This window comes from Mytilus trossulus, chromosome 14, assembly GCF_036588685.1.
Source record: "Mytilus trossulus isolate FHL-02 chromosome 14, PNRI_Mtr1.1.1.hap1, whole genome shotgun sequence".
In the NCBI taxonomy this organism is placed as follows: domain Eukaryota; kingdom Metazoa; phylum Mollusca; class Bivalvia; order Mytilida; family Mytilidae; genus Mytilus; species Mytilus trossulus.
In genome coordinates, this window is record NC_086386.1 from 64,273,676 (window position 1) to 64,289,597 (window position 15,922).

A 15,922-nucleotide genomic window follows, 5' to 3' on the forward strand; every position below is an offset into this window, starting at 1 on the left:
AAACACCGGATCCCGGAGTCCTGATAAATGTCCTCTCCCCCCTCATACAACATTAAAACCTGTGAAGAACTGTACATTGATTAATGCATTTGTAGGTGTATTTCTTTTGGTGAAGTTGGACTGACAATTGTTTCACACTCTTAAATTATAATATTGGTGAAGTATAGCTTTATGGCTACTCTTCAATGATGCTGTTAAAAGTTTAACTGACGTGTTGAAAATAGAAAAGAGGTCTATGGTCTTATTAATTAACAATTTTTTCAGGAACTACAATACAAGGATTTTTGAAATTTGGTTTCAGGGTTTATATAAATCTGCTATACCGTGTGATGAGATTTCAGAATCGTCACTCAACTTCCTGTTTATTGAACACTTTTAATATTTTACACATGATAACCATGTTGAAAATTTTCATCACATTTTTCTCTGGGACTACAATACAAGGATTTCTGAAATTTGGTTTCAAGGTTTATATAAGTTTGCTTTACTGTGTGATCTGTTTTCAGATTCATCACTCGAAAACTTCCTGTTTACCTAACACTTGTATTATTTTACACATGATAACCAAGTTGAAAATTTTTGTCACATTTCTCAGAAACTACAGTACAAGGATTTCTGAAATTTGATTTCAGGGTTTACATAAGTCAGTGATACTGTGTGAAGCGGTTTCAGATTCATCACTCAACAACTTTACCAAACACTTGCATATTTTTACACTATTAAAATTATCCATTTGCGGCTGGGGTATCATCAGTGAGCAGTAGCTTGCAGTTTCACTTGTTTTATCTTTGTTAAAAAATTGAATTAACATGTTTTCGCCACAAAAGTATTAATTGAACATGATCCTGTTCAAATTTAGTTTGTGATATAATCAAATAGATAACTATAGTATAAATTATCCAAGAAATTGAACATTTGAAAATATTTAACATGTTTCACTTCTGCTGAACAACACTTCAATGCATGAATGCACATAGGGGGTGAGTGAAACATAAGAGTAGTTTGGTAATGAATGTTTTTTTAAACAGGTTATTCATTGACATTAATCGATGATAAAACAAGAACGTGTCCTCAATACATGAATGCCCCACTCAAACTATCATTTTCCATGTTCAGTGGACTCTGAAATGGGGGTAAAAACTCTAATTTGGCATTAAAATTAGAAAGATCATATCAAAGGGAACATGTGTTCTAAGTTTGAAGTCGATTGGACTTCAACTTTATAAAAAACCACCTTGACCAAAAACTTTAACCTGGAGCGGGACAGACGGATGGACCGACACGCGGATGAAAGAACAGACGGACAGACGAACGCACAGACCAGAAAACATAATGCCCCTCTACTATCATAGGTGGGGCATAAAAATAATTCTTGATTCCCCCACCCTCAATGAGCAAATAAAAGGATATATGTTTCAAGAGTCCTCTACTCAAGACAAAACACTCTAAATCTGGTCGTTATTGACTATAATTTACCCAGGAAGTAGGGCGTTTTTTTTTATTGAAAATCAAAATATTGTTTATTATGTTTTAGGAGTGTGCCAGTTACCCAGGATTTGTAACAGTGTTCAGGAAAGGAGCTGACAGTGTTAATAAAGCTGATCAGTTAGACTTTGAAAATTATCGCCATGTTTGTCACAAATGGCATTTCAGAATTACAAAAGCTATGGTAGCTTGCCTGGAAAGTGGAAACTATATACAAATACGCAATGCCTTGATAGTACTCACCAAGATCTTACCAAATTATCCCAAGATCACACAGTTTGGTCAGGCTTTGGAAAGGAGAGTAGATAGACTGAGACAGGATGAGAAAGAGAAAAGACCTGATATATATGCCTTAGCTATGGGGTAAGTGTCATAGACATGTTAGAGATGTAATGTTTTATGAACATAAGTTATTGGAATATTAAATGATCAATACATGGACATTTAAATGTCAATATACTAATGAAATACAGTACTATACAAAAACCTTTAGTTTTGTTAACATAATAGTAATAAGTCAGTTTTAAAGCACATACATATACTATTGACTACACAAAGTTTATCAGTTTAACCAAAAACATGAACAATTGTTTACCTAAATAGTTTTTTTTGTAAGTCAAGACAATGAAAGACCATTTAAAAAATCAAAATAAGGGGATTTTTCACTGATATTTTTTGTAGACATCTAGAAATCTATATGTTACAGTGAATTTGTATAATCAGTGATTATGTAGAATCCCTGAAATTTTCAGGGATTATGTATAATCACTGGCTAGTTTAGTGATTATGTAGAATCCCTGAAATTTTCAGAGATTATGTATAATCACTAGAAAAAAGGTCAGGATTCTACATAATAACTGAAATGAAGAAATAGTTGTATTTACAAAGAAAGTTAATAAAAATAAAATATAAAATCACATAAAAGCATCATAATAAAGTAACAAAAATTGTAACAATATATCAAAATGATAACCTCATTTTTAGCTCACCTGGCCGAAGGGCCAAGTGAGCTTTTCTCATCACTTGGCGTCCGTCGTCGTCGTCCGTCGTCGTTAACTTTTACAAAAATCTTCTCCTCTGAAACTACTGGGCCAAATCAAACCAAACTTGGCCACAATCATCATTGGGGTATTTAGTTTAAAAATGTGTGGCGTGACCCGGTCAACCAACCAAGATGGCCGCCACGGCTAAAAATAGAACATAGGGGTAAAATGCAGTTTTTGGCTTATAACTCAAAAACCAAAGCATTTAGAGCAAATCTGACATGGGGTAAAAATGTTTATCAGGTCAAGATCTATCTGCCCTGAAATTTTCAGATGAATCGGTCAATCGGTTGTTGGGTTGCTGCCCCTGAATTGGTAATTTTGAAGAAATTTTGCTGTTTTTTGTTATTATCTTGAATATTTTTATAGTTAGAGATAAACTGTAAACAGCAATAATGTTCAGCAAAGTAAGATCTACAAATAAGTCAACATGACCAAAATGGTCAGTTGACCCGTTTAGGAGTTATTGCCCTTTATAGTCAATTTTTAACCATTTTTCGTTAATTAAAGTAATCTTTTACAAAAATCTTCTCCTCTGAAACTACTTGGCCAAATTAATCCAAACTTGGCCACAATCATCTTTGGGGTATCTAGTTTAAAAAATGTGTGGCGTGACCTGGTCAACCAACCAAGATGGCCGCCACAGCTAAAAATAGAACAAAGGGGTAAAACGCAGTTTTTGGCTTATAACTCAAAAACCAAAGCATTTTGAGGAAATCTGACATGGGATAAAATGTTTATCAGGTCAAGATCTATCTGCCCTGAAATTTTCAGATGAATCGGTCAATCGGTTGTTGGGTTGCTGCCCCTGAATTGGTAATTTTGAGGAAATTTTGCTGTTTTTGGTTTTTATCTTGAATATTATTATAGATAGAGATAAACTGTAAACAGCAATAATGTTCAACAAAGTATTATCTACAAATAAGTCAAAATGACCGAAATGGTCAGTTGACCCGTTTAGAAGTTATTGCCCTTTATAGTCAATTTTTAACCATTTTTTCGTAAATCTTAGTTATCTATACAAAAATCTTCTCCTCTGAAACTACTGGGCCAAATTTATCCAAACTTGGCAACAATCATCTTTGGGGTATCTAGTTTAAAAAGTGTGTGGCGTGACCAGGTCAACCAACCAAGATGGCCACAAAGGCTAAAAATAGAACATAGGGGTAAAATGCAGTTTTTGGCTTAGAACTCAAAACCAAAGCATTTAGAGCAATCTGACTTGGGGTGAATTTGTTTATCAGATCAATATCTATCTGCCCTGTAATTGGAAGATGAATCTGACAACCTGTTGTTGGGTTGCTGCCCGTGAATCGGTAATTTTAAGGAAATTTTGCTGTTTTTGGTTATTATCTTGAATATTATTATAGATAAAGATAAACTGTAAACAGCAATAATGTTCAGCAAAGTAGGATCTATAAATAAGTCAACATGACCGAAATGGTCAATTGACCCCCTAAGGAGTTATTGTCCTTTATAGTCAATTTTTAACAATTTTCATAAAATTTGTAAATTTTTAATTAACATTTCCACTGATACTACTGGGCCAATTTCATTATAGATAGAGATAATTGTAAGCAGCAAGACTGTTTAGTAAAGTAAGATTTAAAAACACATCACCATCAACAAAACACAATTTTGTCATGAATTCATCTGCTTCCTTTGTTTAATATTCACATATACCAAGGTGAGCGACACAGGCTCTTTAGAGCCTCTAGTTATAGATAGAGATAAACTGTAAACGGCAATAATGTTCAGCAAAGTAAGATCTACAAATAAGTCAACATGACCAAAATGGTCAGTTGACCTGTTTAGGAGTTATTGCCCTTTATAGTAAATTTTTAACCATTTTTCGAAATTTAAAGTAATCTTTTACAAAAATCTTCTCCTCTGAAACTACTGGGCCAAATTAATCCAAACTTGGCCACAATCATCTTTGGGGTATTTAGTTTAAAAAATGTGTGGCGTGACCTGGTCAACCAACCAAGATGGCCGCCACGGCTAAAAATTGAACATAGGGGTAAAATGCAGTTTTTGGCTTATAACTCAAAAACCAAAACCTTTTGAGGAAATTTGACAGAGATGAAAATGTTTATCAGGTCAAGATCTATCTGCCCTGAAATTTTCAGATGAATCAGTCAATTGGTTGTTGGGTTGCTGCTCCTGAATTGGTAATTTTAAGGAAATTTTGCTGTTTTTGGTTTTTATCTTGAATATTATTATAGATAGAGATAAACTGTAAACAGCAATAATGTTCAACAAAGTATTATCTACAAATAAGTCAACATGACCTAAATGGTCAATTGACCCCTTAAGGAGTTATTGCCCTTTATAGTCAATTTTTAACAATTTTCATTAATTTGGTAAATTTATGTAAATTTTTACCAAATATAGTTCTCTGTTACTAATGGGCAAAGTTCATGATAGATATAATTGTAAGAAGCAAAATCGTTCAGTAAAGTAAGAACTTCAAACACATCACCATCACCAAAATACAATTTTGTCATGAATCCATTTGTGTCCTTTGTTTAATATGCACATAGACCAAGGTGAGCGACACAGGCTCTTTAGAGCCTCTAGTTTTTAAAGTTAGGCACACTATATTAAAATGTTAAACACAATATCTTAAAATGATATGCTTCACATCTGTTTCTACCACAATATCCACATTTTAACATCTTTTCCTGCTCATATTGAATCAGATTTTAACACCATGCCGAAGGGAAATAAAAAGTTCAGTAAAATCATAGGAAGGTCACCACCCACAAAAAAATATAAAAAAAAATAAATTGGAATTTGCAATCTTGAACTGGTTCGAGCTAGAAAGATAAAGATACCATTGTTTTGTGGTCAGGCAATATCCCTTTTTAGACCTTTTTTTTAAGAATTGCCATTATGTTTTTTGGGTTTCCCTTTTCTTTTTTATCCTGTCGAAATTGTCATGAGAATATGCAAGCTTACTCTTAAAGTTTGTTCTACTTGTCAAGTTCTGCCTGTTTTTCTTTACATTTAGATGCCTTAGTTCTCAAAGTTTGAAGTTCTTGCAAATTGTTCTTTGAACAAAAAAAACCCACCCAAAACAGTTGTTCCATAATCTACTTCACCATTTTCTTTACATGTATCACAAATTACATGCTTGTGGATTTACAAATAGAGCATGGATATCCATTTGACAATGGCTTTTAATAAACAAATAATACATGGAAAGCCATCGTTATTAAGGGAAGGTTAATATTTTTTATTTTGAAGTCTTCAACTATATCTCAAAACCTTGTGTGAGTTATATCTTTTAGATCATCCTCTGTGTTTAAAAGCAAAATTATTTCATCTGGCAAGGAAAATGAAAGAAACTTTAAAGAAAATTTTAAAATTATAATTTGTCTATATTAATTTTGTCTATCAAATAAAGGACCATTAAATTATTCATAATCCCTGAAATTATATAAGGGAATTTGTAGAATAATTATTAAAATGTTCAGTGATTATGTAAAATCACTGGTCATTTTCAGGGATTATATATAATTACTAATGATTTTAGTGATTCTACATATTCCCTGAAAAATCAGGGATTCTACATAATCTCTGATTATACAAATTCACTGTAACATATATATGTCTTGATCATGTCAAGCTGTAAACTTGAGTTTTATTTTGATGATACCATATAACGGGTTATTTTCGCGGGGTATACATTTTCGATTATTTTCGCAGATGGAACAAAATCGTCAAAAAAAGTTACACCAAATTAAAAGTGCACATGCAAGGGTATTGATAAAAGTTTTGAATCCGACAAAATATTTCATATACCTTATTCAATGAAAATCGTGAAATTTTACACCTGAGAAAAAAACCTGCTTTACAATATTAGGAAACAATTTTTAACTAACATAGGTATGTATTTTTTTTAGGTATTCAGGTCAGTTGAAAGGAAAGAAAACATCATGGGTGGCAGAAAATGAGTTTCATCAAAAAGATGTAAGTAAACTGTCCATTCCTGTGTCCTGCCTTTTATATCAGTTAGTTAAATATCAATTTGCTCTTCATTTAACCAGTTACAAACAGGCTCTATCATTAAAAAGATAAAATTGACTAGGAAATAGATGCTGTTGTACTGAGAAAAAAAGAAAGAAAAGACAACTTATGATGACATGTTTATGCCCAGGCAGTAGCTGAGGGGGCATTATAAGTTTTATTGTTGTTGTAAGTCTGTACGTACCAGTTTATCCCAAAATTGGTTTCTGTTCTCCAACTTAAGTTTGACTCCACCAAATTTTATGAAACTTCTACACAATGCTTATTACCACTAAACTTCGATCAAGTGTAAATATTGGTGGTATTACTTTGACCGTTCCAAAGTTATGCCCCTTTACAAATACCACAACAAAATGTTATTAATCTTAAACACCAAGCTTATTACCACAAAACTCAGATCAACTATAAATTGGATAGTTTCACTTTACCATTCTTGAGTTATGTACCTTCATAATGTGATAAGCCAGCTGGAGCATCATCTCGGTCCCATGGACACATTCCCATAGACAGGTAACCATTTATTTAGAAATAACTCAGAACAAACAATTGTAAAGGATAGAATTGTAATTTTGTAGAATAAAGCTCAAGCCAAGGCTCAGGCATCTAAAGGTGGAACAGCTACACCTACCAGGAAAGCAGCAGACGACAGTAAAACAGGCAAACAGAATGATGGTAATACATTATATTTAGATCTTTTGATGGGTTTCATCAAAGTAAATTTATCTGTCAGTTGTTACTAAGATTTGATAATTATATTTTTATTGATTTCAACATACAAGCTGGGGTTGGTAGAAATTGACCTTATGCAAGTGCATGTATGTATATGTATAACACTGATTGATTTTGAAACATTAAAATATGTAATAAACACAGAAATTTGGTTATCATGAAAACTTTAATCAAATATCAATTTTTGATTATAAGATGAAATAAGCTCTGCTTCATGACTATAAATGATCCATGTAAGATAGCAGATCATATACTTGACACTTTAAAAGAAATCTAGCAGACCGAGACCATTTATAAAGGTGAACTCCTGGTGAGGATCATAATAGTTAATGAACTTGTTTGGTTTTACAGTCAAGTTAAAGGATAGCAAAGATTCTAAAGATCAAAAGGAGAAGAAAGTAAATGAGAAAAAGGAGGTGAAGACTGATGTCAAAGTTAAAACAGACAAAAAGAATGAGGAAAAGAAGGAACTAGTTAACGGGTTAGTAGCCACACATTGTTTATATACCTCTAATGTTGCTCCTGACATTGACCTGGAGATCTGCTGATATTTGTTTGATTTGTCTGTTCCTGCTGAGCAGCCCAGTGGTTCTCTCAGAGTACTTCATCTTCCTCTGCCAAAATAACAAATTCTACCTGGTGTCCAAACAATCCCTTGTGTTGGTGTTGTAAATATTGAACATGGTAAATACTCTAGTGACACATCTCCATTAATCCTGATAGGGAGTGTACATGGATTCCACTGTACCCTCACAGCTCTTACAGGGTTCTTCAGATAACTGAGGAATTTTCAAGTACATACATGAGTGGAGTAGCAGTATGTTTTAATTTTTTGGGGTAATTGCTGTGGATTCTTTAATATTCATTGAATACTAATTTTCGTGAATTACGTGGGTACAGGGGAACCACCAATTTGAATGTTCAACAAATTATAAATTTTCTAAAGGAATGTATGCAGACTTTGCGAAAAACATGAATTTAAATAATCACGAATATGCAAGTTTTCCTCTATCCACGAAAATTTGTACCCAGGAAAATAAATGAATCCACAGTAGTTCAATATAAAGTTTTGGGTTTCAGTTAGTCTGTTATCTTGTCAATGTGAAACTCAGCAAACATTTTTATTATTTTTATATCAAATAAAACCTTAACATATAGCCTCATTTCCTAAGGTACTGATAAATGGACCAAGGTTTTGGGGGAGGAATGGGATTACTGTTGTTGTTTATATTTATTCTACGAATAAAGTTATTTTAAATAAGAAATTCAACTGGTTATTTTATTTATAGAACATCAAAAGAAAAAGATAGCACTAAAGAAAAAGTAGAAAAGAAAGAAAAAATTAAAGAAGAAAAGAAGGAGAAAAATAAGGAAGAAAAGAAAGAAAAGAATAGGGACAAAGAAGAGAAAAAGAACAAAGAGGACAAGAAAGATAAGTCCAGTAAGGAAGATAAAAGAGCAAAGGAAAGTAAACACAAGGATGCATCGGATACAGTTGTAAAAGAAGAGAGACATGATTCTCCAAGAGAAACTAAGGCAAAAGAAGACCATAAAGACAGAAGAGAGAAGGAACGACAGGAAAAACATGAGAAGACTTTAAAGAGATCCTACACACCAGACCATGAGCACAAGGAGCCAGAAGGACGGGAGAAGGAGGTACACAGAGTGGAGAAGTCATCAAGCCATACACACCATAGTCCAGAGATTAGCAAAAGTCATACTGATGAACGAGGTAAGCAATTGTACAAAACATCAAAGTTATATTTCACAAATGATTTTACAAACTACTGTAAAAGCAGAAATTTTCGTGGAGGATTTAAATTTCGTTTATTTCGTGGAAAGAATATTTCATACAATATCACTTCCAATTGATGGAAACTACGAAATTAAATCGCCTTGAAATCTTATAAATCTACAAAACCACAAAAACTAAACCCCACGAAAATTAATGTTTCTACAGTAAATGAAATTGAGTCATGTACCACACAATACAGTTAAAATTAATGTAGTTACTCATCTCGCAACTGTTCTTGAGCTTATACATTAAACATTTGAGTCTGTACAGGTGAACATGGTTTTATATTAATATCACATTAGTATGATAACATTACATCATATTTGTAAGATTTCATTACCAAGAACGATTGAAAGGTTGATCATTTTATTAACCGGATTTTTGTGACAAAAATGTCGGTTATTGATTTGGGGATGTACGGCAGGCGGTCGGGCGGGCAGCAATCAAATGTTGTCCGTGCATTAACTCATGAAACATTCAACCAAAGCTTTCAAAATTTTAATATGTTGTTACTGACAACTAAATGAAGGTCAAGTTCAATAATGGCGATTTTGACTTTTACCGTTCAGAAGTTATGGTTCTTGAAAGATTAAAAAATGGTGTTTCCAGTCGTGTCTGTGCATTTACACATGAACTGTTCTACCAAAGCTTCCCAAATTTTAATATGTTGTTACCGATGACAAAATGGAGGTCAAGTTCAATAATGACGATTTTGACTTTTACCGTTCAGGAGTTATGATTCTTGAAAGATTAAAAAATGGTGTTTCCAGTCGTGTCCCTGCATTTCTCATGAACTGTTCTACCAAAGCTTCCCAAATTTTAATATGTCCTTACCGATGACAAAATGGAGGTCAAGTTCAATAATGACGATTTTGACTTTTACCGTTCAGGTGTTATGGTTCTTGAAAGATGGTAAAATGGCGTTTCCATTCACGTTGTTGCAATTACTCATGAACCATTCAATCTAAGCTTTTCAAATTTTAATATGTTGATACTGACTACAAAATGGAGATCAAATCTGACATTGACAATTTTCACTTTCACCATTCATCAGTAATGGTTCTTGTGATATTGCCAGGACACAAATAAATGTTAATAAATCCGGTTTGCTGTCGTTGTGACACCCTCTTGTTTTGAATTTGTGTCTTGCTTCTTTTATATGGTATGGTAGTCTTAATTCTTAGGCCGTAGGAAGAGAAACTTTCTCTGAACACATTAAGGCATCTGTTTCATCACTATCCAACATGCCTCCTCTTTTCAGTGTCAGTACAAAGTTATTGCCTTTCATCCTGATTTTTCCACGTTGGAGAACCTACATATATAAGTATATGGTCCAAACTCATATAGTCAGGAACATATACATAACATACTTTTATTTTCACCAAAAAAAAAGATTTGCAAAACTGTCATGAAATTCATTCGAATTTATGTTTTTTTCAAATCATGAATTTAAAGCCAAATCTAGGTTGATTTATTTACTCTAAATGTTACTGAATCTAGTTAAAACTCATTAGGAAAAATCCTGTTGAAAAGAAATTAAAGATTTTTCTTTAAATTTTGTAGATGTAAAAAGACGCAAACTGGATTCTCCAACTGGGTCAAAGGTTAGTATGTTGGAAATGGTAAATGGTTGACCAGTGAGAGGGCATCAAGGGACACTTGACCAGTCCCTTTTGGTATTTAATCCATCTTTTTAAGTTACAGGGTTATTTTGTGAAGTCAAGGAGCTTAAAGAAGAAGATAAAGAGTCCAGCGACAGAAATCTCAAGACCACCAATATTAAATATATGAAGAGAAAGTGTGCTCTTTAAAAAAATGGAAGTGAAGGAAAAGATAAAATATAAAGTAAAAGGCAGATATTCAAAGAAAGATAAAGAAAAAGCTGTTAATAAAATGGGAAAATAAGGAAAAGGCTGAAATTATGATATGTATAAAAAAATATGTTTTCAAAAGCTGCTTTCAGGCAAAGTCTGGGTTCTTGTATGTCAAAATGAAGGAGTTAGCTGCTTTTCTTTCCTATTTTCATGTTTATCCGGAAGTTGAAAAGACTTGAGGTGCTATTTGTTACGCCATTTTTTTATTGCAATATTGAGAACTGTTTGTAATAAAAGGGGAAATCCAGTTGTTTAAGTTTACGCATATTAAAAGAACTCATGATAGAAGTTCAGAAGAACTTTTATCATTTTTTGATGGTGCCATTTAGTGCTATAAAAGTCCCTCCTCTCATTTTTCAATGACGTTTGAAGTTTATATATAGAAATGGAATTACCAAGTCTCATTTATCACGAAGTTTCCTCAGGAATGACCCGATCTCAAGTTTATGATGGTTACAGAAGAAAGATGTTTCACCCAAAGCCATAGAACTTTCCTATATTGTTAATGCTCAAGAGGGTAGAGCCAATGGGATCATGGAGATGTACACCACTTTCTGAAGGCCGTCCATTCAAGAAGATTTAACTCAATGCTAATTGGATTTCTTAACTTTTAAATGGTTAAGATATTTGAAACAGTTTCAGACCAGAAATTAAACATGTTTAAGACTCAAATTCAACACTTTCATATAAACAATTTTAAAATGAATTTCGAAATCAGAGAGATTGAGATATATAATTTCGATTTTTTTTTACATTTTTATTTTATATTATTTTTGTTTTGGACATTTTACATTGTGTTATTTTTACATGAAATTTACAATTTAGTTTAAGTTTTTAATAAAAGAAGCTATTTGCATTTGGTTTTCTTCTTCTTTTTTTTTTTTATTAATTTGAAAATACTTTCTTAAAGTGTATTGATGATGGGAAGTACGGCAAATGTTATTTTCGAATGGAAATCACTTTCGTAGTGCTGTTGAAAAATTAGTTTTGATTGGATTATGTTCATAATGGATTAGAAAGGACCCAATTTTAATTGGAAAGTTACCGTTTTACTCAAATGATCTCTAGTCTTGGAGATAAGCTGTGAATTAATTCGTTGGAAAGATTTTGGAAATGCGATATCTGAAGATTTCTGTATTAAGGAAGAGGAAAATAATGTGGAAATATCATCACTGATTCCAGAAGCCCCTCAAGGGAGTTTATTATTTGCTTGAGATGAAGCAGGAAAAAAAAGGAGATTAAGAGGTCTCTTATGTATTATGTAATATATCAGATGTAAATATTTTATTTTGTTAAAGGGGCACTAGCTACTAGATGCATAAAAATCAAAAGTATGATTTTTTTTGTTCAATCATTAATGAAAGTGAAAAAGTGAAAGAATAATTTGCTTTTATCTGCTAAAATGGTTAAATTTTGTCAAATTAAGCTAATAAACTTTGATAATTAATTATTTACTTGCAAGTGAATAATTCAACCTCATTAAATCCATATTCATGTGAACTCCAATTTAACCTTGTAGAACGAGATAGAATAATGCATGCATTGTCTGTATTAAAGGAAAAGAATGTCAACATTAAAAGTGAAACAAAGGTAAATAATTTGATTAACCAGTTTCAATCTACTCAAAATTATTTTTTTAAATGTAAAATCTACCATAAACATCAATTTTTAAACTTTATTACGAAATTTAACAGGCCTTTAAAAATCCAATTACACAAGTTTCTTAATCTATATTTATCTGTTTATGCTTACGTCGCTTATATGGTCATAAGGGTCAACTAAAAAATTAATTAGATGGTGTCTTGGCTAAACTTCACACGCAACGAAGCTACTTATTGAGACCATGTCCTGTAAATTGTTTAATTTATACTTTTGATTGTTTGGAAAAATGTTTTACACTGTTATAAATAAAATATGAAAATTTGAGTCAAATAGGTGAACATGAATTTGACAGCTAGTGCCCCTTTGATACTTGGGTTGTTTTTTTGGGTTTTTTTTTATAAAGTATTGTACAATTAATTTAGAATTTAAATCTGCAAGAATTGTGCTGTTTTTAGAAATTTGATTATTATTGTAAAAAGCACATTCAAGACAATATCTGTGAATTTTTTTTTCTAGTAAATTTAATTTTCAAGTGACCCACATGATAAGTTGAAATGTCATTCAGGGTTGTTCCTCCAAATGGATATATGGTTTTCAGTCTTTTAATTTTAAGGAAGTTTGCTGCTCAGTTTCAAAATAAATAACTTTCCATAAAACTAGTATATATTGATAGGGGAATAATTGAGGAATCAAAAATGCCCCAAAAATATAGGGGTCAATGTGCTTGTTTTCTAGATACTAGTCATTAGAATTTTTTTGGGGGGGGAAATGTTCTCTCTTGATTTTTCATAGCTTTATCATCAGTTAAAGTTCTCAAAAACTATTAAAAAATAAATGAGATTTAATAAGACTTATACAAATGGCTTATAATTATACATGTAAAAGATTTATAAAAAGAAAAATGGGGTCCATTGTCAAATTTTTTTAAGGCATTCAAATGGATAAAACCAGAGGATTTCGAAAATCTGACAAAAAAATCCAAAACATGACCAGCAAACATCCTTAGTGTCAATTTTTTTACCAGTGGTATGCTTGTTAGATCAATTGTCTGATCAAATACATTTTATTAGGTGTGGAATAATATAAATTGTTGAATAGATATAAGAAGATGTGGAATGAGTTCCAATGAGACAAGTCTCCTTCCAAGTCACAATATGTAAAAGTAAACTGTTATAGGTCAAAGTGCTGTCTTGTGCTGTCTTCAACACAGAGCCTTGGACCACACCTAACAGCAAGCTATAAAGGGCTCAAAAATGACTAGATTAGTGTAAACCATTCAAACGGGAAACCCAACAGTCTAATCTATGTAAAAAACAAGAATCGAGAAACACTAATGAACCACATAAACAAAGACAACTACTGAACATCAGAAGACTGTAGGTGTTTAAGTTGCTCTCTGATTTACAATGATGCTACTTCTGAGGTTGTACAAAGCAGAGTAGTGTCTCTCTATAAAAATCACTACAAGGACTTCACCAATGAGTTGAACACTTGTAAACCAAATATAAGTACAAGTTGATCCATATAAACTGTTCATATGTAAATGCATGCACATATACAGGGATATATACATGGCTAACATGATAGATAGAGTCATCTCGTTAACATTTTCACATTACTGATAAAATTATAGTAAAATATGTTCAGGTGTTAGGAGAAAATGTTTACAAATAATTGGTTCATTGAAATGTGTATGATGATATATATTATGTCAAATGGATCATTGTATTTTTATGTTAATATTGAAATGATTAAGATAATGTTTTGTTGTTATTTGATGTTATTTGTTGTTATATAATTGGTAGAGCATTTTGATGACTGTAAATTTGGGATACATAAGAAAGGAATTTTTATTAGAATTTTTGATACAAATAAATATTTGTAAATTGGGGGAAAACATGCCAAGTAAAATTGTGTTCTAAATTCTAAAAGTCAATTTTCAGTATTTTTATCCTATATTTTTTGTCATGTAAAAGTCATCAAAATCCCCTGATCACAGATATTTTGAATGTTTTGTCCATTACTATAGGAGAGAAGGAGAAGCCAGTCTAAAGACACACATAAAAGGGTAGGTACAATAACATTCAGGAAATACCATCAAATACAAGGGGGGCATATAGTTTTACCCTTGTCTGTCCGTAGGTTTGTATGTCCCAAAATTGGTTACTGTTCTCTAACTTTAGTTTGCATCAACCAAATGATATGAAACTTATACACAATGGTTATTACCACAAAACTCAGATTAAATTTGAATTTGGGGAGTGTCACATTTACCTTTCTTGAGAAATGTCCCTTTATAAAATTATATGCTAGCGGGGGCATCACCTGTGTCCCATTGACGCATTCCCTATTTATTTATGAATTGTATCTAGCTGGACTGTCTAGTTCAAGTATAGTATTGAAAAAGTTCTTGACTTATCTTTTTTTTTTCAAATGACTGAGGGTCCAATGCATTTCAAATAAAGCACTGATATCCAAAAAAATAAAACCGTTCCCATTTTCACACAGTGGCAGATCAAGGGGGAGGGTTCTGCTGGTTAAAATCTCTTTTTTGACAATCAATGCATTTCAATTGGGACATAAGGTTGGAACCTCTCCTTTATCATGCGTTCTGAAACCCACCGCCCATTTCAAAAAAGGCTGCGTTCGCCCCTATTCAAGTAAATTTAAATGTGTTGTGAAAGGAGAATAAATACCAGTTGGAAAATTTAACTTCCTTTCTAAGGACAATTTGAAGAATTAAATCTCTAGGACACAGATATACTGTATCACTTGCTTGTCAACACTTAGGTTTTGAGTTTGAAGCCCACACGTAGCAGGTGTGCTAGACTCCTATTGTAATTGATGAGGTCAGTTTTCTCTGTGCATTCTAACTTCCTCCACCAATAAAAACTGACTGCCAGGATATAACCAAAGTGTTGAAAGTGGCATTAAACACCAATCAATAGATAGAATCAAAATTTGAAATCAAGAAAAATAAATAGGGCCGTTAGTTTTCTAGTTTGAATTGTTTTACATTGTCATTTCGGGGCCTTTTATAGCGGACTATGCGTAATGGGCTTTGCTCATTGTTGAAGGCCGTACAGGGACCTATAGTTGTTAATTTCTCATTTTTTTCTGTGTCATTTTGGTCTCTTGTGGACAGTTGTCTGATTGGCAATCATACCACATATTCTTTTTTATAGTAACATTTATTTTAAAAGTTGGACTTAAAAAAAATAAACATAGAAAATGTAATTGATTAGTGGGATAACAAAACTAAGTAAAGGATCAACACCTTAAAAATACAATAGAAGCAAAGTTTATATTTGCTGTCTCCATCTTCCATTCTTTCTTCATTTCATCCAACTTCTGTCCTTCTT

The 15,922-nt window shown here is 32.3% G+C and overlaps 1 protein-coding gene across 4 annotated transcripts in view; it reads left to right on the forward strand.

Moving 5' to 3' along the window:
* LOC134695827 (THO complex subunit 2-like) overlaps positions 1-15,922 on the forward strand; it is a 60,954-nt gene that overhangs the window by 27,477 nt on the left and 17,555 nt on the right. For all 4 annotated transcript variants that reach the window (XM_063557255.1, XM_063557257.1, XM_063557256.1 and 1 more), the window contains exons 27-33: positions 1,535-1,848; positions 6,437-6,503; positions 7,136-7,232; positions 7,641-7,770; positions 8,579-9,021; positions 10,648-10,688; positions 14,590-14,628. In XM_063557255.1, coding sequence (XP_063413325.1) covers positions 1,535-1,848; positions 6,437-6,503; positions 7,136-7,232; positions 7,641-7,770; positions 8,579-9,021; positions 10,648-10,688; positions 14,590-14,628 — 1,131 coding nt within the window. The remainder of the gene's footprint in view (positions 1-1,534; positions 1,849-6,436; positions 6,504-7,135; positions 7,233-7,640; positions 7,771-8,578; positions 9,022-10,647; positions 10,689-14,589; positions 14,629-15,922) is intronic.